Here is a 26,681-nt window from a genome sequence, read left to right on the forward strand (position 1 = left end):
CACAATTGTTTAACAGTTAGCGTGGCTTCTCCGTCTTCTCCTGTTAATTACTTCATGTCATCCCTTCATGATAACGATACATGTCAGAAGTGTTGCTTATTTGTTGCAATGGAGTCAAGGATGAGTGACTTAGAAGACCGGCTCCGCACCGTGAAAGGACAGGTTTTAACGGCGATAGGTATCCGGCCGCAGCTCGTAGCTAGCTGGTGTGGCGCAAGATAGTGGAGCACTGTGCATTCCCGCTGTAGATCCCGAGGGATGATGGATGTGGACGGACCGATTTTTGAACCTGCCTCAGAGCTAGTTTAAATATACACTGTATACCCTCTACCACGTATACTGTATATACTGTATACTTCACAACCGTACACTGTTCTCCTGCAAAATGTATAGTATGCAAATGTGCAGTAACACACTTTAATCTAGTGCACTTTTAAAATGTTCAATGCACATGCTTGTTCATGTACATTATTAGCATTATGGAGCCTTTCACAAATATAACATTAAAAATAGCGTTTAAATATAATGTTGAATTACTTTGTCAAGTTCTTACTGTTCATCCATCCACTACCACCATGAGACTCTCAAGCTTCTTTTGATATTCTATTGACGTTGATCTGCCAGAACAAACCCATATTTACAACTAAAAACAATGCGTGCATGTCTTCATCCCATGCTGAGTGAATGTATAATGTCCATCTCACGACTGTGTACAATTTCCTGCCCGATGAACATATACAGTATAACTTAATGCCAGTGAGTGCGGGGCTATTTGGGAGAAACTTTGAGTAAAATGTTGCTGCACTGTCTATCATTCACATGTACTGTAATTGTTATCTTTGTCCAACATACTGTATGGAAGCGTGCTTTTATAAGCGATGTCCTATGGCTTTCTTTTGCACTAAACATGATAATATGTTTAGTCACAGTTGGACATGCTGCAGGCGAATACAAAATAGTCACACATGGAAAATATCCACAAAATACAACATTATTCCTCCCATTCCCCGTGATTGTTTCCAGCAGCTCAGAGTGAGAGAAGCTTTGCTATCTCAAAGGGAAATGAAAGGAAGGCAAAGGTAAGGCACGCTGGAGATTAAACTGAGGCCATTATTGAGGGCACTAGTGAGGAAATGGTTTGGGGATCGACTCCAAAAAGCGTGAGCCGAGAGAGTTTTAGTCGGGTCGGATGAACGCTGACACCAGCTACTGCAAAATTCTCTAATGAGGATGAGCAAACTCATTTTAAATTGCCAGAGTTCAGAAATATTGAATATTTTAGTGGTATTCTAAACAGGTTTTTCTTCAACTCTTTCAACATAAAGATATAAACAGAGATTTTATAGTGTTTATATCTTCGAAACTGTGTCATTGAGTGGGTTGAGGCAGCTGCAGTAATTATCTGAGTTAATGGTGGGATGAGAAGAGATTCTTTGCTTTGCAAACATCAGATTCATTATCAGCTTGACAAATAGGCCAAGATGGCGCAGCTGTGACGATGTTTATGCACACAACGGAATATGAAAATGTGACGCTGTTATGAATGCAAAGGTGTATTACGCTCAATCCCTCCTTGATTGAACGCTGAGTCTCTGCTTCAAAGATTTCATGCCGCCAGCTTCTACATTTTACATACGCTTGGATGTGCCTTTTTAAATGGTGCTGGTAGCTTAAATATAATGACAGTCTTTTTTGTAATCAGCAGACCATACATGTTGCAGGGGAGTTAAGGATGGTGCTCTACTTCTGGAATCGGGGCTGCAAGGACAGTCTGGTAGAGGTCAGTTGTCTTTCATACGACTTTATAGCTACAGTGGCCACTGCAAATGTGAGGAAAACGAGCTTTCAGCAAATTCAATTCTGTTATCTTATTGTGTGGTAAGGAACAAAGAATGGATTCATGTCGAACATATCTGCTGACTCTTAGAAATACCTTAATTCGAGTATGATGTATCTTTTGGTTTTCTGACCCTATGCTGCCAAGTGATAAGATTTTTTTTTTCTGACCATGTGAAGTGTTTCTGGTAGCCTCTGCAGTACAATTCTATTCACATCTGTTCCCCGGATGAATGCAATCATATGAAAGCTACCAGTGCTTGCTACAAACTGGAAAGCTGTGGTTCCACTGTTGGCGTTCAGAATCAGCACAAACAGCCCCTCTGTGCTCTACCACTGTATCATATTGAAACACAAATTGAGTCAGATAGCATTCCTACAAATGCCTTGCCGCTGCTGGTTATTTCTCAGACTCCAGCTATTTCAAGTAGCCTATTTGCGAGAGCTGCAGATCATGTTTAGTAAGCTCTCACTCATTATATCAGACCCTGGGGAGAGACGGCCCCTCTCGCTCTATGCTATCAAAGCCAAGAAGCTGCCTTAGACAACATGAGGAGCGGCTCTGGAGTGCTCACAAAAAAGTAGCATGCTCAGCCCTGAGCACCTCTCTCATGTAGGAAGCTGTCAACATTCAACATCTTGATCAGACCTTATTACGCTCTGAATGAAAGGTAAACTTGACCATAGTTAAAAACGTAACAGCATGTAATGAAGTGTAACACATTTACTTTTCAAAATGAAATTTATTTATTTCTTGAATCTGAATCTGCACAATGATCTAGGGCATGGTGTCAAACTCAAGGCTCGGGGGCCAGATGCGACCCGCCACATCATTTTATTTGGCCCGCGAAAGCAAATCATGCTCGTCAACTTCTGTGATTTCTGCTTAAATCTGTACCCAAATTCCAAAGTGCCATAATAATAAACAATAATGTTGTGATATTGCATTTTTCTGTTATCAAACCCTTCTTCTACAGTAACTTAAACAATACTTGAACAAACTATTATCCTTGTCTTCTGATTTCAAAACTAGTTATCCCTCAATTTGTTGTGTAATGGTAATAATATGTTTTGGTGAAGGCGGCACAGTGGCCGACTGGTTAGAGCGTCGGCCTCCCAGTTCTGAGGACCCGGGTTCAATCCCCAGTCCCGCCTGTGTGGAGTTTGCATGTTCTCCCCGTTTCTCCGGGTACTCCGGTTTCCTCCCACATCCCAAAAACATGCATTAATTGGTGACTCTAAATTGCCCGTAGGTGTGACTGTGAGTGCAAATGGTTGTTTGTTTGTATGTGCGCTGCGATTGGCTGGCAACCAGTTCAGAGGGTACCCCGCCTCCTGCCCGATGACAGCTGGGATAGGTTCCAGCACGCCCGCGACCCTAGCGTGGAGAAGCGGCTCAGAAAATGGATGGATGGGTGTTTTGGTGATGATTAAACATTTATATGGTTTCACTGTCCTAACGGTCCTCTGAGGGAAATCATAACTACAATGCGGCTCGAGACAAAAAAGAGTTTGACACCCCTGGTCTAGGGGTTACGAAATCTGCCTCACTGTTTGGAGGTTAGGGGTGACCTTCCAGGGTGAAGTTTGCATGTTCTCCCCGTGCTTGTGTGGGTTTTCTCCAGGCACTCCAGCTTCTTCTCACATTATAAAAACATGCATGTTTGATGCATTAAAGACTCTAAATTGTCCATAACTGTGAAAAGTGTGATCATGAATGTGAATTGTTTGTCTATATATTCCCTGCAATTGGCAGGCAACCAGTCTAGGGTGTTTGTCTCTCTCCTCTCAGTTGGGATAGGGTCCAGCTCACTCTGCGAATGAAGAGCAATGGTAAAAAAATTAAAATAAAAAATAGATGCATGGATTTCTGTTTACCTACAGTATATCCGCAGAGGTCATACCTCATTGGACAAACATGCTATTATGTAAAGAGTGTATTTACCGCTGCACCACTGCAAGGTACTTTAATCTACCCACTCTATGCCTGCTACAGTGTGCTGTGTATATTTCCATCCAGTTTAAATAAGCTGTGCAACTTCATTATTCAAGGAAAGTGCATTTCTACTTTTTTCAGCAACAGTACTTCACCAGACACAAAAAGCCTTTACCTCAAGAAATTGCAGCTCTATTGATGCTTGCAAAGCTCAGTGACATCGCTATAAACAGGCTAATCTTGCATAAAAGCTAGTCTCTGAATGGCCAGGCAGTTGAAAACCTTTAGCGCAGGGTGGTAGCAATGAATAAATAAATAGATAAACAAGACACACAATCACAGGGCTGCTGCTTGTGCATTGCACCCCGATCCCATGTGGTTGGCAGCAGCTCCAAGATAGGAGATTACTGGAAATAATACCCCTCATATTTTGTAGCTCTTTAGCACTGCAGTTTGGCGACAAATGAGCAATAGGTGGCCCCATTTTAATCTCCCCCCTGCCTTTGATTGCACCTCCTTGCTGAACTTTGTGACCTTTTGTTATCCCCCTGCCATTAGTGCCCACCAATAATTTGTGTGAAAATGATTAGAAACCATCACTCTACTTACATACAGTACTAGTCAGGATACATTTTTTGCTATACATTTTGCTCATTTTCCCTTTTACTGCAATTCTGTGCCCGAATGTATGTTGAATATCTTGTAATACTTTTATTTTTTTATTCTCCTCGTCAAGACAATGAATTTGGTAACCAGCAAAGTGCACCTACTACGCTTAGTCACAACAGCTAAAGGAGCTGTGGGGTCTTAAAAGTCCATATTCCACTAGCAAGTTGATTCTATGTATTTTATACAATATGTTGTCGCTGTCGGGCGGAATCCCCCCACCTCCAAATTGACAACTTTTCTGGAAATAAAGAAAAATCAAAATGACAGCTTGCTTGAGTTTCCAAACACTTAAGTGAACAAGAAAACCCTGAAATACTAGAACTCCTCCACTTGGGGCAGGATCTCTTCCTCGACCTGGAACGCCACTCTGCCCTTTTCTGACTGAGGACCATGGCCTCAGATTTGGAGGTGCTGATTTTCATCCCAACCGCTTCACACTCGCCTGCGAATCACTTCAGCGAGAGTCGAAGATAGGAAGGGTTCCGTGAAAGCACATGAAACACAATTCAGTACCTCCAAAATGTTGGCCACCACCGGTTTGTGATGATGAAAAGGGAAAAGTCTTCGTGATTTCCTTTGATGTTATCAATTATATAAAGCATTTTGAGATTATTTTCTTTGATGAATTCTTAAAACGCACAGCTGTGTTTCTATTCTCAGTTTGTCTATTATTATTTCAGTAACATTTCACCACGATGGAGGTAATCAGCAAGGGAAGGAAACCGATGAGAGTGTACAGACTGATGTTTCACCACTGGTTCATTGAGGTTGAACCAGCAAGGTTTATTGAGGTCCAAAGACTGAAATTACAAATTCCGGCCCCAAACTCACATCAGTTATTGCTATAAGACTGACTTTACATTAACACTACAAAGCCAAAAGTTCTCACCTGCCTTGATTCAGATATGAATTTAAGTGACATCCCATTCTTAATCCATAGGGTTTAATATGATATTGGTCCACCCTCTGCAATTATAACATCTTAAGCTCTTCTGGAAAGGCTTACCACAAGGTTTAGGAGTGTGTTGATGGGAATTTATTATAATTTCTCCAGAAGCGCATTTCTGAGGTTACACACTGATGATGGATGAGGCCTGCCTCTCAGTCTTTGCTTTAATTCATCCAAAAGTGTTCGGTAGGGTTGAAGTCAGGATTGTACTGGCCCGTTCATCCATATAAAACTCTCATCTTTGTCTTTGTGAACTTTGATTTGTGCACTGATGCACAGTCAGGTTGGAACAGGAAGGGGCCATCTCCAAACTGCAACCACAGAGCTGGAAATGTCCAAAATATTAGCCCTTGAGATCCAGTGAAAGGAACTCTGAATGCTTCAGCATACCAAGAGGTTTTGGACAGTCAAACAGTTTGGGGATTACCCCTTCCTGTTCCATCATGTCTGTGCACCAGTGCACAAAGCAAGTCCATAAAGACATGGATTAGGGAATTTGGTATGGATGGACTTGACTGACCCGCACAGAGTCCTGACCTCAACCCGATAGAACAATGTTGGGTTGATTTCGAGTAGACAGTGAGCCAGGCCTTCTCCTCCAACATCAGTGTGTGACCACACAAATATGCTCCTGGAAGAATGGGCAAAATGTACTATAAACCTATTCCTAAACCTCGTTTAAACTGTTTTAGCTGTAAAGGGTAGACCAACATCATATTAAACCATATGGATTTAGAATGGGATATCACTTAAAATCATATGTGAGTCAAGGCAGGTGAGAAAATACTTTTAGAAATATAGTGTATATACTCTATATACTGTATAGGGTAAGTACACAAAATATATTTACTCCACGCATCTTACATAATGATAAAATAATGCACCTTTATCACTGTCTATTTGTATTCACCACCTTGTTTTAAAACTAAATTACACTTTATAAGTCTAGGTGGTGCCTTGGAGCATACACAAATTGTAACTCCAAAAAAGAAAGTTACAACCCCAATTCCAATGAAGTTGGGATGTTGTGTTAAACATAAATAAAAACAGAATACAATGGTTTGCAAATCATGTTCAACCTATATTTAATTGAATCCACTACAAAGACAAGATATTTAATGTTCAAACTGATAAACTTTATTGTTTTTAGCATAATAATCATTAACTTTTAATATTATGGCTGCAACATGTTCCAAAAAGCTGGGACAGGGTCATGTTTACCACTGTGTTACATTACCTTTTCTTTTAACAACATTCAATAAACATTTGGGAACTGAGGACACTAATTGTTGAAGTTTTGTAGGTGGAATTCTTTCCCATGCTTGCTTGATGTACAACTTCAGCTGTTCAACTGTCCGGGGTCTCCGTTGTCGTATTTTACACTTCATAATGCGCCACACATTTTCAATGGGAGACAGGTCTGGACTGCAGGCAGGCCAGTCTAGTACCCGCACTCTTTTACTACGAAGCCACACTGTTGTAACACGTGCAGAATGTGGTTTGGCATTGTCTTGCTGAAATAAGCAGGGGCGTCCATGAAAAAGACGTTGCTTGGATGGCAGCATATGTTTCTCCAAAACCTGTACGTACCTTTCAGCATTAATGGTGGCTTCACAGATGTGTAAGTTACCCATTCCATTGGCACTAACACAGCCCCATACCATCACAGATGCTGGCTTTTGAACTTTGCATCCATAACAGTCAAATTCCAATTTGAAATGTGGACTCGTCGGACCACAGAACACTTTTCCACTTTGCATCAGTCCATTTTAGATGAGCTCGGGCCCAGAGAAGCCGGCGGCATTTCTGGGTGTTGTTGATAAATGGCTTTTGCTTTGCATAGTAGAGTTTCAAGTTGCACTTCAGGATTTAGCGCTCCATGATATTTACTGACATTGGTTTTCTGAAGTGTTCCTGAGCCCATGTGATGAAAAAATCATCATCAAAAAGCATCAAAAACCGACATCAATGTGTGAAGGCACACATTGATGTCGGTTTTTGATGCAGTGCCGCCTGAGGGATCGAAGGTCACGGGCATTCAATGTTGGTTTTCGGCCTTGCCGCTTACATGCAGTGATTTCTCCAGATTCTCTGAACCTTTTGATGATATTATGGACCGTAGATGATGAAATCCCTAAATTCCTTGCAATTGTATGTTGAGGAACATTGGCCTTAAACTGTTCGACTCTTTTCTCACACACTTGTTCACAAAGAGGTGAACCTCACCCCATCTTTGCTTGTGAATGACTGAGCAATTCAGGGAAGCTTCTTTTATACCCAATCATGGCACCCACCTGTTCCCAATTAGCCTGTTCACCTGTGGGATGTTCCAAACAGGTGTTTGATGAGCATTCCTCAACTTTCTCAGTCTTTTTTGCCACCTGTCCCAGCTTCTTTGGAACGTGTTGCATCCATAAAATTCTAAGTTAATGATTATTTGCTGCAACAATAAAGTTTAGCAGTTTGAACATTAAATATCTTGTCTTTGTATTAAATTAAATATAGGTTAAACATGATTTGCAAATCATTGAATGGTTTTTTGTTTGTATGTGCCCTGCGATTGGCTGGCAACCAGTTCAGGGTGTACCCCGCCTCCTGCCCGATGATAGCTGGGATGGGCTCCAGCACGCCCGCGACCCTAGTGAGGAGAAGCGGCTCAGAAAATGGATGGATGGATGTATTTTGTTTTTATTTATGTTTAACACAATGTCCCAACTTCATTGGAATTGGGGTTGTAAAATGAGCCTTTGGTGCCACTTTTTGAATGAAAATTGCAACCCTCAATAGGCCTTCCAGGGTGATTGTTGTTACTTTGTGTGTGTATCCCTCTTGTGTATCCATTTTCTTTTGAAAGTGTGGTACTGTGTACTGTAAATACCGAATTCTTACATTTATCAGTAATACAAATATTAGACTGCAAACCCACTGACCAAGTTAAACAGTATACATGGTTTAGAATGTGAGTTAATCCCATAACCTGGAGATAGCATTACCCTTTAATGTAAATATTTCTCGAAGAAATACGACAAAATCTGTACTGGCTTCCTCATTATTACCCACAGAGTGAGTCTGGGCTTTTCTTTACTGACAAACTAATTATTTTTAGATGGCTAACCATGTGTTTTAGTTTCATCCCTGTGGGACTTAATTACATTTCCTTCAACCGCGTCTTGAGTGGTCTCCTGTAATAATCAGTCACCTCTCATTAAAAAAAGATTATTCTCAACCATGAATGGCTCATCACATCGTAAGTGCATGATGTGCGCATATAGACAAAGAGTGACATCAATTTTGCAATTGTAATCTATAGGAACTGGTTGCGTTGTCGCAAATGATCAGCTGTTTTTTGGGAATGTGGAGTGGAGTGGCTCTTCCTGGATTTTGTGGTTGAAACATACTTTTAGATCATTCAAACCCAACAGGCTCGCCTCAGTCTTTTGGCACACTGTTTCCACTGTGTAATTAATGGCCTTGCTTACAACATGCCCTCAGATTTATTGATAATCAACTATCTGCCATACGATCACAAGAGTAATAATGTTTCTCACCAGGTTCCTTAGAGAACATAAACTCCCTCTAATTGCATGACTCACCTAATCTCACCATTCAGCACTGACAAATTGTGTACTATAAAAAAACCCACATACAATTAATTCTGTCAATTCTTCTCATTCCATTCCGTAATCACATGCTTGGATGGAGATGATTTTCACGATTTAATTTAGGTCCACATCCATGTTATTGTTGTGGTTAAAAAAATAATGTAGCTGCATTAAATTGTTACTTCCTTAAGGTCGTATGACTTTTATTATGCTGGTGGTAACTGTAAAGCTTGAGATGGATTTAGAACATAGCCTTGTTTATATTGGATATTGGAAACTGTGTTCAAAATCCAGTGTTGTCCATCCCTCTTAAGACTTAATTGCATCGTGTACTTTCATCCTTCCTTTGCTGTTGACTTCAATAGACTTCAGTCACTGTTTACATGCATTGAGTATGTATAAAGTTGCAATAGAGTATTATCTTTAGTTTATGGAAGGAAATCACAAGTAATGATTATCTCTTGTTGTTCTTTATTTGCTTCATCAACAATCATCCACATTCAAAAGTCACCCAGCATGTAAACACGTCTTGAGCGCCATCCTTAGTCCTCGTCAGACCAACCTGCAGATGCTCTTATACAAGATTTAAATTTCACTCAAACCGTCATATATTTTGAAGAACAACTAAAGAAAATTAACACCTTCGATTACAAAACCTCAGTGCAATTCTGCAACACACAGTACACACTCTTCAAGTGTGCTGCATCTCAACAAAGACGAGTCTGAAAGAGAGACAGCTTTACACACGCACCGGCGCGCACACAAAACATACACACGCGCGCACGCACACACACACACACACACACACACACACACACACAGTCCACCATTGATCTTGTTCCTGTGAAACAAACCTAAGGTGCAAGAACAATTAGCAGTACACATTAGACTGCAATGCAGTCAGAGAAGAAAAAACAGGAGAGAAACCTCTAGAAGTGAAAGGGGATAGCTTAGCTTCGCTTTTTTTTAAAAAAAAGATCATTTATGTATTTTACTGTGAGCATAACAACACTGATGGAGTTATTGTGATAGGGGTGATTGTAAGTGCAGAGCATCATGCTACAGAGGGTAAGAAGTGTCTCATAGCGCTCCCTAATCTAAGACCTCTCATCATTAGTAAATTGATAGTACCAAAAAGCAGCACAACCACTCAAATACAAATGCTTGATGAGTGACACACTACTTTGACTATAAGTGGATGTATTTATATTCCCCTCCATTACAATGCTGACAATCTATACAGATAATCGCATGAACTCATTAGAGAATACAGAAGAATGTGACGTATTGCTGCTATATATGTGCATTCAATGCAAACATAGCAATAATATTAAGTGTAGCTATTTATCATAAAAGTTATTTCTGTCAGCCTCAGTGTGTCCTCATATACATTTAACAATTTACATATATCCATATGTACATGCACTTCAAGTGCAAAATAGATTTCTTCATATTTTCATCTGTATATGTATTTCTACATGCCAACATCCGAGACATACATCTGGCCCTCACCAGGGCAATCATTCACCTAAATCACACATAACACACATAAGACATTTTTCATTAGTCAAACAGCGTATAACGATAGTGGGAAAATAAATAAATAACAGGCCACGCTACACAAAGTGATCATTTTTTTTAAATCTCAAGTGCAAACGTTAGGCGTAGAAGATCAGCTCAGGAATCTGACCTCCTTGCACGCCTGTGCCATTCGTGCTGTCTGAAGAGCACTGGAATTGAAATGTCACCTTCCCACATTGCACCTCTGTCATGCCTTCCTGTCCAAAGTAGCTCAGCTCATTCCCATCCAGAACCACACTAGCGGTGTAGAAGGTATCGGGCTCAATCTGCACCGGGTACTCAAACCACACTGGGAAAGTGTTGCTGGAGCCGTCCGAGAAGTATTTGCTGAGGTTTTGTCCCATTAGCACTCCCTGACGTTTGAGCTCTATCTTGGCGCTGTACTCTGTTGATCCACAGCTGGAGCCGTAGAGTCCGAAACCCGCAATGAAAACCCGTTTGTCCACAGCAAACTGTATGCTGTCACAGCGGCCTCGATAACGCCACTGATTGCTTCGGTAGGCGCAGGACTGGAACCTGTGGCAACGCTGGGGTGTCAGGCCCTCCCTCGGCTGGCTGACAAATTGAAGTTCGGGCTTCTTGGCAGCAGTGTACCAAAGGAAGATGTCGTTGGTCTCATTAAGTGTCAACACGCCTGACTGAGCCGCTCCATTGGCAAAGTCATCCAGAGCCATGGTGGGGATGCGTATCAGGTACATGGCCTTGTCCAAAACCTTCCGCTTGTTGTCAGCAGACAAGGTGAGCTCCTGTCTCTGACACTCCGCTTCAGCCCAGCTGAGCGCCGCCTCAAAGACAACAATCTCTTTAGCGTTGAGTGTCTCTCGCTGGAGGATGCTCTCGAGGGTCTGGGAGTCGATGTCGCAGAAACCCTCAGAGCGCAGCGCCAGCTCGGCCTGGGCGTCGATCACTTCCCAGCAGCGCTGAGTCAGCTCGGGCTCTTCGAACAGGCAGCTCTGGGAGAGCAGCACGCAGGCGTTCTTGGCGCTCAGGCTGGTCTCCAGGAAGTTTACGCAGGCCCGTGCCAGGTGGGGAACAATGTACTTTTTGGCAGCGTAAAGAGTGGCTAAGACTGTGTCAGCGCTCAGGTCAATCTCATCACAGTAGATGTACCTGTTGACACAAACGTGGTTTGCTATGATGAACTTGTTCATTACAGTATACTGGAGAGCATGCAACTTTGAAAGCAAGGACTGGCGCTATCTATAAGGTGGTACCTTGGCTGAGGAGTGCCCCAACTTACAAGCGTTACTAGCCGTTGCTTGGTCCAATTTTTTGTTATGTGTTAGGAGAAAGAAATTTGAGGAACATGTGGCCTTCATATATGATGCTGCTGGAATGAAGTGGACGAAAAAAGATTAGAGGAGTATGAAGGAGACCTCCCACTGAACTAACTGTGTGGTCACCAGAGCAACCCAACTGACTCCTGGCTCTTGACGTCATTCACGTGGCCTTGCCACTTAAATTGACATCGACACCCAAATGTACTACACTGTGTATATATCACTTTTCTCTTTTATTTGTTTTTATATTTATGTTACAATGCTATTACTTTATTAGGGACATGGAAAAATATGGTGTTTCTTTGTTGCTAGAACAGATTAATAGCATTTCAATTCATTCAGTGGTGAAAATCAATGTGATATCCAGTGGTGCCCTGACTTTTTTGACAATGCTCGTGACTCAAAACACTCCTATCTCAAATAAACTGTCTTAATTGAAATTATTTTTTTAGTGAAAAAAGAGTAAAATGGCACTCTACAATATATTTACAGTATTTCTTTTTTTTTTACTTATAAAAACAAAGTAATAGTGTAATTAAATGCCCCTGGACATTGTGCTCCTTCTGTTGCGTGTGGCATTTTGCAATGTGTGTTAGTATTAAGCTAGTAGACTTTTGTAAGTTATGTGGTTTGATTAAATACACATGAAATTATCTTTGTTCTATATTTAAACTTCAAATTTAAACACTGTAGGTATGGCAATAAACAGTTTGAAGCAAGCGCTTGTTGACCATCTTCTGCTTGTTGTGAAGTTCACTGCCACCATATAGCTACTTAAATTTTTGCTCGCCACTCAAGACAAAAAAGCTCTTCCCTCTAAACACTCCGAAACCGGTCACTCGTAAGTCGAGGCAGCACTGTATCTTCATGCTGACAGTGGTCCATGTTTGATAGTGGAAATAATACATACAAATGCAAGCATTTCCCTGTTATAGTTGATCAAATTTTTACAAGCAATGATACAGTAATGTTGTCATGGCTCTATCCACTCAAAGCAATGTGAATGGGATGTGTGCCTACTCTACAGTCACTGGCAACATTGTTCAGCTGTACAATTTCATAAGATGGCGCCCACTGATTGAAACTGTCAGAGAAATATTCATTTAACAACATGCATTATGTCATTGTAGTCTGTTGTGGTGTAGAACTCCACTTCATCCTACTCAGAGGTAACACTCATGTGATCACTCGTTTGGCTAAATTAGGTAATAAAATATTTTAAACACCTCTCAGTGTGATTCAGTGCCGTTCTATCCCACTGCACACTACAACCACCAGAATAAATATTCATTATCGTTTAGGCACTAAATTCCTGATAGTGACGTGACAAACGAAGGATTTGAAAAGACAATCCAGGGGTGAGCTATTTGAATAAAGATACATAAAGATAATATAACAAATGGCCAGTAAATATGTATTGGCCAAACAAAAGAGAGGATGCTTACTTCAACATTGCCAGAAAGGCAGCTGGTTCCACATCCGGAATATGAATCTCATCGTCGTTTTCAGCCAGTTCACCATAAAACATGGCGTGAAACACCGAGCTGCCCACAGCTAAGACATACTGGTAGAAAATGGAAAAAGAAATTCATTTATTAATTCAACACATATTTGATTTAAACAAGAGATGCTTTCACCTGATAGTTGTAATAGGACTTGAATAGTTTGTGAATGTGCAACTGTGTACTTGAAGCACAGCTGTTGAATGATTCCCCAGTTGTAATTAATGTCGGTTGCGTTTGTTGGGTTTCACTTATAATGAGCAGCGCTCAGCCAGATAGAGCACTATTTACCCTCAGGATGAAGAGGCACGTTTCTAACAAACAAGATTGCATCTGATAGAAATAAAATACATTTCTAATCACACCATTGAATAGCGAAAATTCAATTTCCTGAAATTAATGACTTATCACAGCTTGAGCGAATTGACTGCAACATAATGCTGACACCAATGTTAGAAATGAGAACAAATCCATTAATGGTGCTACTTACCCGTGTACAATGTCAGTTTGTGTTTGGGGGTAGGCAGGGTAGAAGATTGTACACTTTAAATGCAAGTTGGTTGGTTGTGGCATATACAGTATTCCTACTATACAGTAAGTAATATTGCAGTGAACCCAGCCTGTGTTACAACACAAGGATACACTGATATTAAAGATTATTTTCCATAAAGTGAGGTCATTTGTGGACAAGTTTAAGATGTGCTTAGTCGCACCTCTTGGCTCTTGGCAATAAGTGCCAAATGGAGACAATAAAAAAATGCTGCATTCACTGTCATTTAATCCAACTGGCATAATGTTTCATCTTTTAAGTGCAGTCAAGTCATCCACCATGTCCTTCCATAACTGCCTTCTCAAAGTGCACTAAGTGATCTACAGCCAGCAATAATAGATTATACATTCGGGTCTCATCAAGATGAAAAGAAAACTGCTCACACGGGGCTGATCTGAATGTGACAACACACGGTAGCCTTTTCATGGTTTAAAAGAAAAAAATAATAATCTGTGACTTAATGTGAATTTTATCATGTATTCTAATAGAACAGACATGCTTTAAGGTGATGCCTATTGTCCAGGCATATAGTGTAATTAATAATTTATGGTAAAATCTATGAGCCATCGGATGTCAAACAACCACTTCCCAACAAGCAAACAAAAAAAGGATGAAAATAGCCTTGATTATAATAACGATGGCTCTTTGTAATGCATACATTGTGCTGCAAACGTAGAAAAGCTTCTTGATTATCTACATGAATAAGATGAGCTTTTCAGTTTTCAGTTACATAAAAGCTGAATACTGTAATTGCATTTTTTTTTCTTAAGATGACACAAAGATGTAGAAGTTCCTCTTGTGAGGAACAAGGATGAAGTCCCTTTTTTCATTCAGACTCATTAACATAAATAATTGAGGACTGTCTCGAACCAGGCATACTATGTGGTGCGGAAGCGAGAGGGAGCACAAAGGATTTCAGTTCCGTGAAGTGATGATGAAGGTTTATCAAATGCTGATTTTGCTCATATGTTTGTTTTCCACCTAATGACTGTAAAATCCTTACTCTGTGTCCTGGCAGCCGCTTGGTCCTACCAGGCTGACCCACCACAAAGTGAACATCTGCCATCAGCTCATTGTTGTACATTACGGAATTTCTGAAAGCACAAAGAGAGAAAAAAAAAACATTTTAAAGGATTTAATGCCTTGAGTATGGCATAGTATGTGTAAGATAAAACGGCAGTTTAAATGAGAGGAAAGATGTAAAACACCAGAATATATAGTTATATATATGTTATGACTTCTTACAAGTACTTGCTTAAACGTTTCTGCCTCTTTTAATGTGAAGTTTATGGCTGTAACTTCATAAATGAGAGAATAACTGAAAGCTGCCTACAAATGGCCCCACAACGAATCTGGGTTCATGTATTATTGAGCAGAGGAGCATGTCACTGTGGTAGGTAAACAAAATGTTCTGGACAGACAACAAAGCCCGGTCAAAAAAAAAAACCAACAACACATTTTGCACCGGACAGCTGGGATCTTTTGCCGTCGGGCCAAGGTAAATATTTTGCCCTTAGGAAAGAACAATCTGGGCCTGTTGTGCATATAAAGTGCACTTCGTGCCCATCCAACCTCTTTTAGAGCGGCAAAGTCTGCAGGCGCAAAGGTGGTGTCAATGAGAATAACCCCAGCAGATGAAGGGCAGGGTGCAGGGAACTCTCACTTATACATACACACAAAGATGACGTTTATTTTTTTATGTTCTGTTTCTTTCTTTCTTATTGAAGAGCCATAAATGTGTCCGATGTTTAAGAGCGGCTGCGGTCGCCTACCTTTCTCTGATTGTGGAGTAGAGTCCTTGCCAGTTACAGTTATGTATGGTGTTGTTGTTGTTGAGGTTCTGCTGCTGGTACTGTTGCACAGTTGTGGCAGGTGCCGGCTTTTTGGTGGGAAATATGTCCGCTGCCATCTTCTTCTTCTTCTTGTTCCTCAGAGTTATAATCTCATAGCAGACTGGGGGCAGCTTGGGGCTGCCACTGGCATTCCCCTTCTTGGAGCTTTTGCTTGACTTGCTTTTTACTGACTCAGGCAGCATTAAGAAGAAAGTCAGACATTTCATGTTCCTTCCCTTGGCATCGACCATGAGTGTGTTCAACTGCCGAGCAGTGGAAGAGCGCACAGAAAGGACATTCACCGAGAGGAGACAGCTGCGAGGGAGGACCTGGGAAGATGACAGCGCAGGTCGCACGACTGGGACGCAGTGCAGCACTCACTAATCCACTATATGAGAGTTCAAAACTTGCTCATCTCTATTTTTCTGAAGACAAAGTTCACACTTATGATCCACTTTTTTTCTGTGTAAACTTTGATCCGCTCTTGGGAATCCCATTGCCGCTTGAGAGTGATGAGACCCGCTCTTCAAATCGCCTCTTCCTCCCTTATCGCTCTGCTGAGGGTTGGTCTGACAGTCCCAGATTTAGTGCTGCTGCAGTGGTTCTCAGACAGACAGCTGCGATGCTTCGGTCGCTCTCATCTCCCACTCTTACTCCAGCTGTGTCTTTTCTTTACAGCTTACTCTCTCGTCTTTGGAGCGCTTCCATGTTCTCCTCAACACTTCCTTCTCGTGCTTCTTCCATCGAGTGCAGGCGTCATCCTGGATGCTGCGTTTGCGGATGCTGCGTTGCTTTGCTCCACCGCTCGTTCTGCTGACTACAGAGATGGGAGCACACAGAGGAGACCCTGCTCCAGCCCCTTCTACACCCCCCCCCCAGCCCCACCCCCATCCCCTCGCAGTACACAGAACTCCTCGTAGTACAGCCAATGGCAGCGCACAGCTTTCTTGATTGGCTCATGCAGCAGTGTGCAGCACAGTACTTGAATATGCAATTGTCAAAGTCTCAATTAAAGAGACAGCTATCTGTCACAGGAATTCCTCTACAAATCGACTTCCTGTTTCCAGTGCCTAAAGCCATCAGATTCAGGCTGGAATTTGAAAGGGCAATGCAATTATGATGCTCTCTTGAAGGGCAATTTGATTAACTGATGCATTTTCTTACATTTCTAGCTCCTCTAAAACAGGTGTCTGTAATAGGATACTTTTTGTTGTTCACTTGTACCAGATATGCAAAACATTTTAAAATTAGTCAAACAAACGATTCATCTGAGATACTGCATTAATACAAATTGGCCCTTCCACGTGCTTGCATGGGTTTTCTCCGAGTTGTCCGTCTTCCTGTCATATTCAACAAACATGGATGTCCATATGTGCCCTGCAATTGGCTGGCAACCAATGTAGTCCATTTCTCTCCAGCTCACCCGCAACACTAATGAGGACAAGCAGTAGAAAATGTATGTACTGTATGTGTGCGTGTTTCCATTGTTTTGAATTTGATGAATTAGACTTAATTGAGAATCATTAATATCCCTGACCATTGTGAGGCGCCACATTATTTTCCACTATTATAAGGACCTCGATAGCTTCTACATAATATAGAATGTTCTGAACAAACAAAAATATACAAAGTAATTTATATTTAAATATTTAATATTTAAAAATATGACTACTACTACTAGTAGTAATACTAATAATAATTAAAAACAATAACAATAATAATAATAATTAATAATATTTATTTATTTTATTATTAATTCAATATTACATTTTTGTCTTTTGCCACCTCCTTGAGTCAGTTCCAGCTAAATGAAACCTATTCACCAAATGTTTTTTTGGGGGGGTAAACAACTTATTTTCCAAAACAAACAAAACAATATAGTATATCTAGGACTGAAATTTTTTCTTAAGTCCTCTCTGCAGAAGAGTAGACTGAGAAGTAGCCATAAATGCACACTGCGCTTTTGCACAATGTATAATGCATGTGCTTGTGCTCCTCTTGTGCAGTTGCCACTTTGCACAGTGGGGGATTCTATTTAAAGCAGAAGAGGTAAGATGTTTTAAATGTTTGTGTGCGATAGTACGAAAGTATAAAATGTTTAATATTCTATTATTTATACTATACATGGTTTTGAAATGTTAAAATGTTTAATATTTACCTTGCTTGAAAGTTATTTTTACATTTTTTTTTACAAAAACAAAAGTAAATCAAAATCCTAAAAGACTGAGCAGTGTGAAAAGAATAGTATTTTTTAAATCCACTTCTTTGAGCCACAATATTGAGCTTTCCATAATCCCCAATTAACTGTCTCAGTGTTTGCTGCACTGAGGAGCATTAGGCCACAAATCTCCCTTATAAGTGTGGGTGATGTAGAACAGAAGCATTTGCTATGGTAAAATGGGACCAACGTTACAGGCCATGGTGCTCTCAAAAGCCGGGCCACTAGAGATGTTACCTTGGAAACCACATCCACACGTTTCAGCAGGACGGATGTTTAGTACAGAGCACCACTGACTATGGTGCAGTAATACACAATTAATTCTGCAGCCTTCTTTGACAAGACACATGCAACTTGTTTTAAATGCTGTCCACCACACATTGTTTAAACAACAGTTTTAGGATGAAAATGATGGAAGTATATACCGCAGTCATCCTAAATGACTTCCTGCTTTCATCAACTAAAATTGCAATGTTCCTCTTCACACGTGGAATTTTGAAGTTGAATAATGATGGCGTAGTCACAGGATCCACCTTCGTTTCACATGTTGTCAATTTTGTAGTAGCATCCCCCCCCCCCCAACAGGAGTGTGATGGTGGAGTAGCGCAGTCATCCAGTCCTCAGTTGTGTGTAAAAACAAACACATCCAAATATGCAAACATGAGAGTTTTGTTAATTGTGTTCCTCTGCATTAATTATTTGAAAATATTGTTTTTGAAAGAGAACAGGGCAGTTTTCTGCTGTTCTGTAATTAGTATAAAAATGTGTATTGAATTTATTGGCTTTTTCACACAGTCAAAATAATCCAAATATGTTTTTTTCCTAGTATAACACTCTTTAATTATTATTAATACAGCCCTATGGGAGCACAAACCAGTACAAACTGTAGGCTTGTCCCAAGCCCGGATAAATGCAGAGGGTTGCGTCAGGAAGGGTATCCGGCTTAAAACTTTGCCAAACAAATGTGAGCATTCATCCAAAGAATTCGGTTCCGGAACAGTCGTGCCTCGGGTTAACAATGTCCACCTTCGGCGCCGTTAACCTACAGGGCGCCGGTGGAAATTCAGCTACTGTGGGTCAAAAGTGGGTTCTTAGGCAGAAAGAGAAGAGTAAAGCACAGAGCCTAGAACTGAATGCGGGGACTTTGAATGTTGGGACTAAGACAGGAAAAGCTCTGGAGTTGGTGTACATGAGGATTAGGAGAAGGCTTATATGTAGGTGGTGATGAGGGCTGATTGTTGACAGGTGCGCGGCTTGAGGAAGGTGCTGAAAGGAGCGGAGGGGAGAGGGAGGGGACGAGAGGGCGCAAAGCTCCATCCAGGCTCCAAATATGGTACTGCAGTAATTATGACAGTAATTACTGGCTATGCCCCACAGGTAGGATGTGACCTTGAGGTAAAAGAGAAATTCTGGAAGGAGCTAGACGACGAAGTTCTGAGCTTCCAAACAGAGAGACAGTCGTGATTGGTGCAGATTGTAATGGACATGTTGGTGAAGGAAACAGGGGTGATGAAGAAGTGATGGGTAAGTTCGGCATCCATGAAAGGAACTTGGAGAGACAGATGGTGGTAGACTTTGAAAAAAGGATCTAAATAGCTGGATTGAACAATTTCTTCCAGGAGAGGCAGGAACATAGGGTGACCTACAAGAGCAGAGGTAGAAGCACGCAGCTAGATTACATCTTCTGCAGACTATGTTAAAGGAGGTTACTGACTAGTGGGAGTGGTAGGGGATAGTATGGCTGGATAGGATAGGATGGTGGTGTGTAAAATGACTTTGGTGGTGGGGAGGAAGATTAAGAAGACAAAGGCAGAGCAGAGAACCACGTTGTTGAAGCTAAGAAAGAAAGAGTGTTGTGCAGCAGAATTGGTGAGACAGGCTCTCGGTGGACAGGAGGAGTTTCCAGAAGACCGGACCACAACAACCAAGGTGATCAGAGAGAGCGGTAGGAGAGTACTTGGTATATCTTCTGGTAGGAAAGGGGAGAAGGAGACTTGGTGGTGGAACCTCAAAGTACAGGAAATCATACAAGGAAAGACGTTAGCTAAGAAGAAGTAGGACACTGAGAGGACTGAGGCGATGAGAAAGGAATACATGGAGATGTGACGTAGGGCAAAGGTGGAGGTGGAAAAGGCCAAACAAGAGGCATATGATGACATGTATGCCAGGTAGGACACTAATGCAGGAGAAAATGATCTATACAGGTTGGCCAGACAGGGATAGAGATGGGAGGGATGTGCAGCAGGTTAGGGAGATTAAGGATAGAGATGGAAATGTGTTAAAGGGTACCTGTAGTGTGCTGGATAGATGGAAAGAATAGTTTGAGGAGTTGATGAATGTTGAAAATGAGAGCGAAGAAAGCATAGAAGATGCAAATGTGGTGGATGAGGAAGTGGCAATGATTAGTAAGGGGGAAGTTAGAAAGGCACCTAAGAGGATGAAAAATTGACCTGATGACATAACTATGGAGGAATGGAAGCATCTAGGAGAGGTGGCTGTGGAGTTTTTGACCAGTTTGTTCAAGAGAATTCTAGCAGGTGAGAACATGCCTGAGGAATGGAGGAAAAGTGCCCATTTTTAAGAACAAGGGTGATGTGCAGAGCTGTGGGAACTATCGAGGAATAAAGCTGATGAGCCACAGAGTGAAGTTATGGGAAAGAGTAGTGGAGGCTAGACTCAGGACAGAAGTGAGTATTTACGAGCAACAGTATGGTTTCATGCGTAGGAAGAGTACCACAGATGCATTATTTGCCTTCATGGTGTTGATGGGGTAATATAGAGAAGGTCAGAAGGAAGTGCAATGTGTCTTTGTTGATCTAGAGCAAGCCTATGACAGAGTACCCAGAGAGAAACTGTGGTACTGCATGCGGAAGTCTGGAGTAGCAGAGAAGTATGTTAGAATAATACAGGACATGCATGATGACAGCAGAACAGTGGTGAGGTGTGCTGTAGGTTGAAAGAGGAATTTAAGGTGGAGGTGGGACTGCATCAGGGATCTGCCCTGAGTCCCTTCCTGTTTGCAGTGGTAAAGGACAGGCTGACAGATGAGGTTAGACTGGAATCCCCATGGACCATGATGTTCGCAGATGACATTGTGATCTGCAGTGAAAGCAGGGAGCAGGTGGAGGCATGCACTGGAAAGGATATATATATATATATATATATCCTTATATATATATCCTATATATATATATATACTTATATATATCCTATATATATATATATATAGAGAGAGAGAGAGAGAGAGAGAGAGAGAGAGAGAGAGAGAGAGAGAGAGAGAGAGAGAGAGAGAGAGAGAGAGAGAGAGGCGGCACGGTGCCCGACTGGTTAGCGCGTCAGCCTCACAGTTCTGAGGACCCGGGTTCAATCCCCAGCCCCGCCTGCGTGGTTTTTCTCCGGGCACTCCGGTTTCCTCCCACATCCCAAAAACATGCATGATTTGGAGACTCTAAATTGCCCATAGGTGTGAATGTGTGGTTGTTTGTTTGTATGTGCCCTGTGATTGGCTGTCAACCAGTTCAGGGTGTACCCCTGCCTCCTGCCCGATGACAGCTGGGATTGGCTCCAGCGCGCCCGCGACCCTAGTGAGGAGAAGCGGCTCAGAAAATGGATGGATGGATATATATATATATATATATATATAGAGAGAGAGAGAGAGACAGAGAGAGAGAGAGAGAGAGAGAGAGACAGAATATATGTACATGAATGAGAGGGGTGGAGGGGGAAGAGTGAGGCTACAGGGAGAAGAGATAGCGAGGGTGGAGGACTTTAAATACTTGGGGTCAATAGTCCAGAGTAACGGTAAGTGTGGTAAGGAAGTGAAGAAACGAGTCCAAGCAAATTGGAACGGGGGGAGGAAGGTGTCAGGTGTGTTATGTGACAAAAGAGTCTCTGCTAGGATGAAGGGCAAAGTTTATAAGACAGTGGTGAGGCCAGCCATGATGTACGGATTAAAGACGGTTACACTGAAGAGACGACAGGAAGCAGAGGTGGAGGAAGCGCAAATGAAGATGTTGATGTTCTCTCTTGGAGTAACCAGGTTGGATAGGATTAGAAATGAGCTCATCAGAGGGACTGCCAAGGTTTGATGTTTTGGAGCACAGTTAGAGAGAGCAGACTTCGATGTTTTGGACACGTCCAGAGGAGAGAGAGTGAGTATATTGGTAGAAGGGTGATGAGGATGGAGCTGCCAGGCAAGAGAGCTAGAGGAAGACCAAAGAGAAGGTTGATGGATGTCGTGAGGGAAGACATGAGGGCAGTTGGTGTTAGAGAGGAGGATGTAGCAGATAGGTTTACATGGAAAAGGTTGACACACTGTGGTGACCCCTAATGGGACAAGCCGAAAGGAAAAGAAGAAGACTATTATTAATCAATGTGTAAGCTTCATGATTTGAGTGCCAATACAGTCGGTAGACTGATTGACTGATCATATACTGTATGCGGTGGAGTTGGCTGTCGGCCAGTCTTGCGTTTGAGCTCAGATAAGAACTTAAGTTATGGAAGAGCTCTTCTGCATAGGGACACCTGCCAGGAGGTCTGGCAGAGAAAGGGGGAGGTGAGAAAATCAACTGTGATGTACGCCTGGAAGAAAGACTCATGCACGACACACTCATGCACACACATGGACACACACATTCCCATCTCTGCTTCCATTAATGCAGAAACACTCTGAAAAAGTCATAAATTAGGGTACCTTCTTGAGTACTGAGCTGCCATAAGGGTTGCCTCAAAGGTAAAATCATCCATCTGTGGAGTTTGTAATGCATACTTGAAAACATTATTTTTTGTCATCACATTTTCACGAGCAAATGACAAAATTGACTAGACTTTACCACCAGGTAGCACTCTAGTTATACTTTACAAAGTGTAGAGGGTGGGACGGAGACCAAAAAACTGACCAAACCTGACAACACATTAACTGAGCTCTATTTTGTACCAGTACAATGATGACTGTTACATTTAAAGACTTTTTCTTGTGTATTCTTGTCTGTCCAGTCATACCTTGACAAAATGATCAAAGGAAGGAGTGGTCTGCATGCTGCTTTGTGTGCTGTGTGTGTGTCCGTGGCAATAGTCAGCTCACTGATGCTCGGACCTCTGCATCCCTTCCAAACTTTTGTTTGTTGGCCTCAGACTGACTCCTTTCCTCAACGCTCGACTTATGCCCTTTTAACCCCGTTACTCCAATTATCTTTGTTATTATTAGGCATATACTTAATATAAAGTCTATCCTTTGAAACTGCATACCAAAGTGCTGCTGTTTCAAAACATTTCCAAATAGGTTTAATGTTTTGAAATGTTGTTCCAGTGTAGCTTTCAAATGCTGAGGAACTGTAGTAACAATTACTCTATTTCAGGATTAACTACATTTCAATGATTTATTTTGGGAAAATTCTCAATTCTTCATCCAGACAAATCAGAGGTCACAAGCATTACCGCAGGAAGGCTTTTGTTTGCAAACTTCAGCTGTGATTCAGTGATGCAGGCGCCCATCAATGAAACTAGCACTATGGTGTCAACCCAGTAATACGTTTACATTTCTGAACATGTCAATAGAACATCTGGCTTTGGATTGATCACATGACATGATCTAGATATACCGGTAATAATATTATTATGAATAATAATAATGATAATAATATAATATCTTTCTATAGGCCCCTGTCAGAAAAATAAAATAGAGAAAACTTAAGTAGCCGTCACGGCATACAAGATACATTATTGTCGATTCTGAATTGAGAACAAAAATGGGTTACTCTGGCAGGAGGAAGGGATCTATGCTGATGATTTTGCCTGAATCTTGTGATTCAAAGTTCCTTGTGAACCCCTACTGATGTGTTTTGTCCCTGCTCACAAACTTCATGATCAATGGAGCAGCAGAGTGGCCCAATTGCCAAAAGTATTCTTCTGGAAGGTACTGAAGTTTCACTTGTTCCTGACAGTGTGTTCTAAGTATAAATTTCCCCACTCTTGAGATAATATGGATATGTAGTATATCTTCAAGAATACTATGATTGATACCGCTGGGAGGATTTTTAACTTCTGACCAATGAAGGTATACTTTTTAAATAAATTTTTTAAATAATGTTAGTTGTTCCCTTTGGCACTTAATCAATGTGTCAAGATATATAGTTGTAGGATGACTTGCTCAGTCAAAAAGTGCAGGAAGTCTCATGGGATCCACAAGCTTCTCTAGATCACATGCGGAGAGTAGGTTTCACCATGTGGTACTTTCTGCACGTGTGTTTGTGTTGCTGTATGTGTGGACACAGTAAGTATGACAGCATACACAAGACCTTCTAACCCATGCCCACTGCCTGCTCACACACTGACTCCCACATTTTACACCATTGCTCACTCATTGCTTCCTTCTGCTCTCATATATAAACGTAACGTCAGTCACAATGGTACCAGCTTTTACACAAGATGTTTGATGTGACCTGATAGATAGGGAGGTAGGTAGGTAGGTAGGTAGGTAGGTAGGTAGGTAAGGTAGGTAGGTAGGTAGGTAGGTAGGTAGGTAGGTAGGTAGGTAGATAGGTAGATAGATAGATAGCCCCCATGTCCTTATTCAAGTTCTGTACCAATCTAACTCTCTCCGCAGATTCTCCTGAGTCATTCTTTCCCCCCCATTTAATAATATATATATATTATTACTACAAAGACAAGATATTTAATGTTCAAACTGATACACTTTATTGTTTTTAGCAAATAATTATTAACTTAGAATTTTATCGCTGCAAAATGTTCTAAAAAAGCTGGGACAGGTGACAAAAAAGACTGAGAAAGTTGAGGAATAGCTCATCAAACACCTGTTTGGAACATCCCACAGGTGAACAGGCTAATTGGGAACAGGTGGGTGCCATGATTGGGTATAAAAGGAGCTTCCCTAAATTGCTCAGTCATTCACAAGCAAAGATGGGGCGAGGTTCACCTCTTTGTGAACAAGTGCATGAGAAAATAGTCGAACAGTTTAAGGACAATGTTCCTCAGCGTACAATTGCAAGGAATTTGGGGATTTCGTCATCTACGGTCCATAATATCATCAAAAGGTTCAGAGCATCTGGAGAAATCACTGCAATGTAAGCGGCAAGGCCCAAAACCAACATTGAATGCCCGTGACATTCGATCCCTCAGACGGCACTGCATCAAAAACCGACATCAATGTGCAAAGGATATCACCACATGGGCTCAGGAACACTTCAGAAAACCAATGTCAGTAAAAACAGTTCAGCGCTAAATCCGTAAATGCAACTTGAAACTCTACTCTGCAAATCAAAACCCATTTATCAACAACACCTAGAAACGCCGCCGGCTTCTCTGGGTCCAAGCTAATCTAAAATGGACTGATGCAAAGTGGAAAAGTGTTCTGTGGTCCGATGAGTCCACATTTCAAATTGTTTTTGGAACTTGTGGACATCGTGACCTCCGGGCCAAAGAGGAAAAGAACCATCCGGACTGTTATGGACGCAAAGTTCAAAAGCCAGCATCTGTGATGGTATGGGGCTGTGTTAGTGCCAATGGCATGTGTAACTTACACATCTGTGAAGGCACCATAAATGCTGAAAGGTACATAAAGGTTTTGGAGAAACATATGCTGCCATCCAAGCAACGTCTTTTTCATGGACGCCCCTGCTTATTTCAGCAAGACAATGCCAAACCATATTCTGCATGTGTTACAACAGCGTGGCTTTGTAGTAAAAAAGTGCGGGTACTAGACTGGCCTGCCTGCAGTCCAGATCTGTCTCCCATTGAAAATGTGTGGCGCGTTATGAAGCGTAAAATACGACAACGGAGACCCCGGACTGTTGAACAACTGAAGCTGTACATCAGGCAAGAATGGGAAAGAATTCCACCTACAAAGCTTCAACAATTAGTGTCCTCAGTTCCCAAATGTTTATTGAATGTTGTTAAAAGAAAAGGTGATGTAACGCAGTGGTAAACATGACCCTGTCCCAGCTTTTTTGGAATGTGTTGCAGCCATAAAATTCTAAGTTAATGATTATTTGCTAAAAACAATAAAGTTGATCAGTTTGAACATTAAATATCTTGTCTTTGTCGTGTATTCAATTAAATATAGGTTGAACATGATTTGTAAATCATTGTATTCTGATATTATTTATGTTTAACACAACGTCCCAACTTCATTGCAATTGGGGTTGTATTTAAGCAACACTATAACGCACACTGCTTGAACCAAAAAGAAATATGGAAAGTAAGATGTTGACAATGCTATTGAGTCTTGGCAACAATCCCACAGAGGCTGTAAAATCTGACCATATGCGTCACATGCCGATGCACACAATAAGGCCTGGTAATAAAGTGGACTTATACATTTGCCAATCATTTATTGCAATCTGAGGTTTTCCCTCTGGAATATTGCAGTTCAAGATTCCTTGCAGAATTGTGTGCTCTAGAGATTTAAAGAAAAGAAAATCCTGACTAGGCAATAACAGATGTAGAGGAGTCACACATATTTCTTCCACCTTATCATTGCAATAAAGCAGGGGGAGAGTGGCAGTGGGAGAAAAGAATGGGCAATGATGGGCTCAGGTGTACAGTGGTTATACAGTAAATGACATTCAAAAAGAGGCACAGAGAGGGCCTGGCAGAGAACAATGCAATTTAAGTAAATAATAAAAGGATTCAAATACAGTAGATGTCACACAGGAAATCATTTTTTAAGATTAGGTGACTGCATTTATTTCATACTGCTATTAGGATGC

General features: G+C 41.4%; 1 protein-coding gene across 2 annotated transcripts; it reads right to left on the reverse strand.

The window, feature by feature from the left end:
* Positions 1–9,443: 9,443 nt before the first annotated feature.
* Positions 9,444–16,554, reverse strand: btbd3b (BTB (POZ) domain containing 3b). 2 transcript variants are annotated; one of them, XM_061690001.1, is made up of 4 exons: positions 15,678–16,554; positions 14,909–14,999; positions 13,299–13,417; positions 9,444–11,683 (listed from the first exon to the last, which is right to left on the reverse strand). In XM_061690001.1, the coding sequence occupies exons 1-4, from the start codon at positions 15,986–15,988 to the stop codon at positions 10,651–10,653; spliced, it is 1,554 nt and encodes a 517-aa protein (XP_061545985.1). In that variant the 5' UTR covers positions 15,989–16,554; the 3' UTR covers positions 9,444–10,650. The 2 variants fall into 2 exon arrangements, with proteins under 2 accessions (XP_061545985.1, XP_061545986.1); XM_061690002.1 differs by lacking the exon at positions 14,909–14,999 and having other exon boundaries at positions 13,299–13,407; positions 15,678–15,710.
* Between the last annotated feature and the right edge of the window lie 10,127 nt (positions 16,555–26,681).

The sequence above is a fragment of the Phycodurus eques genome, chromosome 11, assembly GCF_024500275.1.
Source record: "Phycodurus eques isolate BA_2022a chromosome 11, UOR_Pequ_1.1, whole genome shotgun sequence".
Classification (NCBI taxonomy): Eukaryota; Metazoa; Chordata; class Actinopteri; order Syngnathiformes; family Syngnathidae; genus Phycodurus; species Phycodurus eques.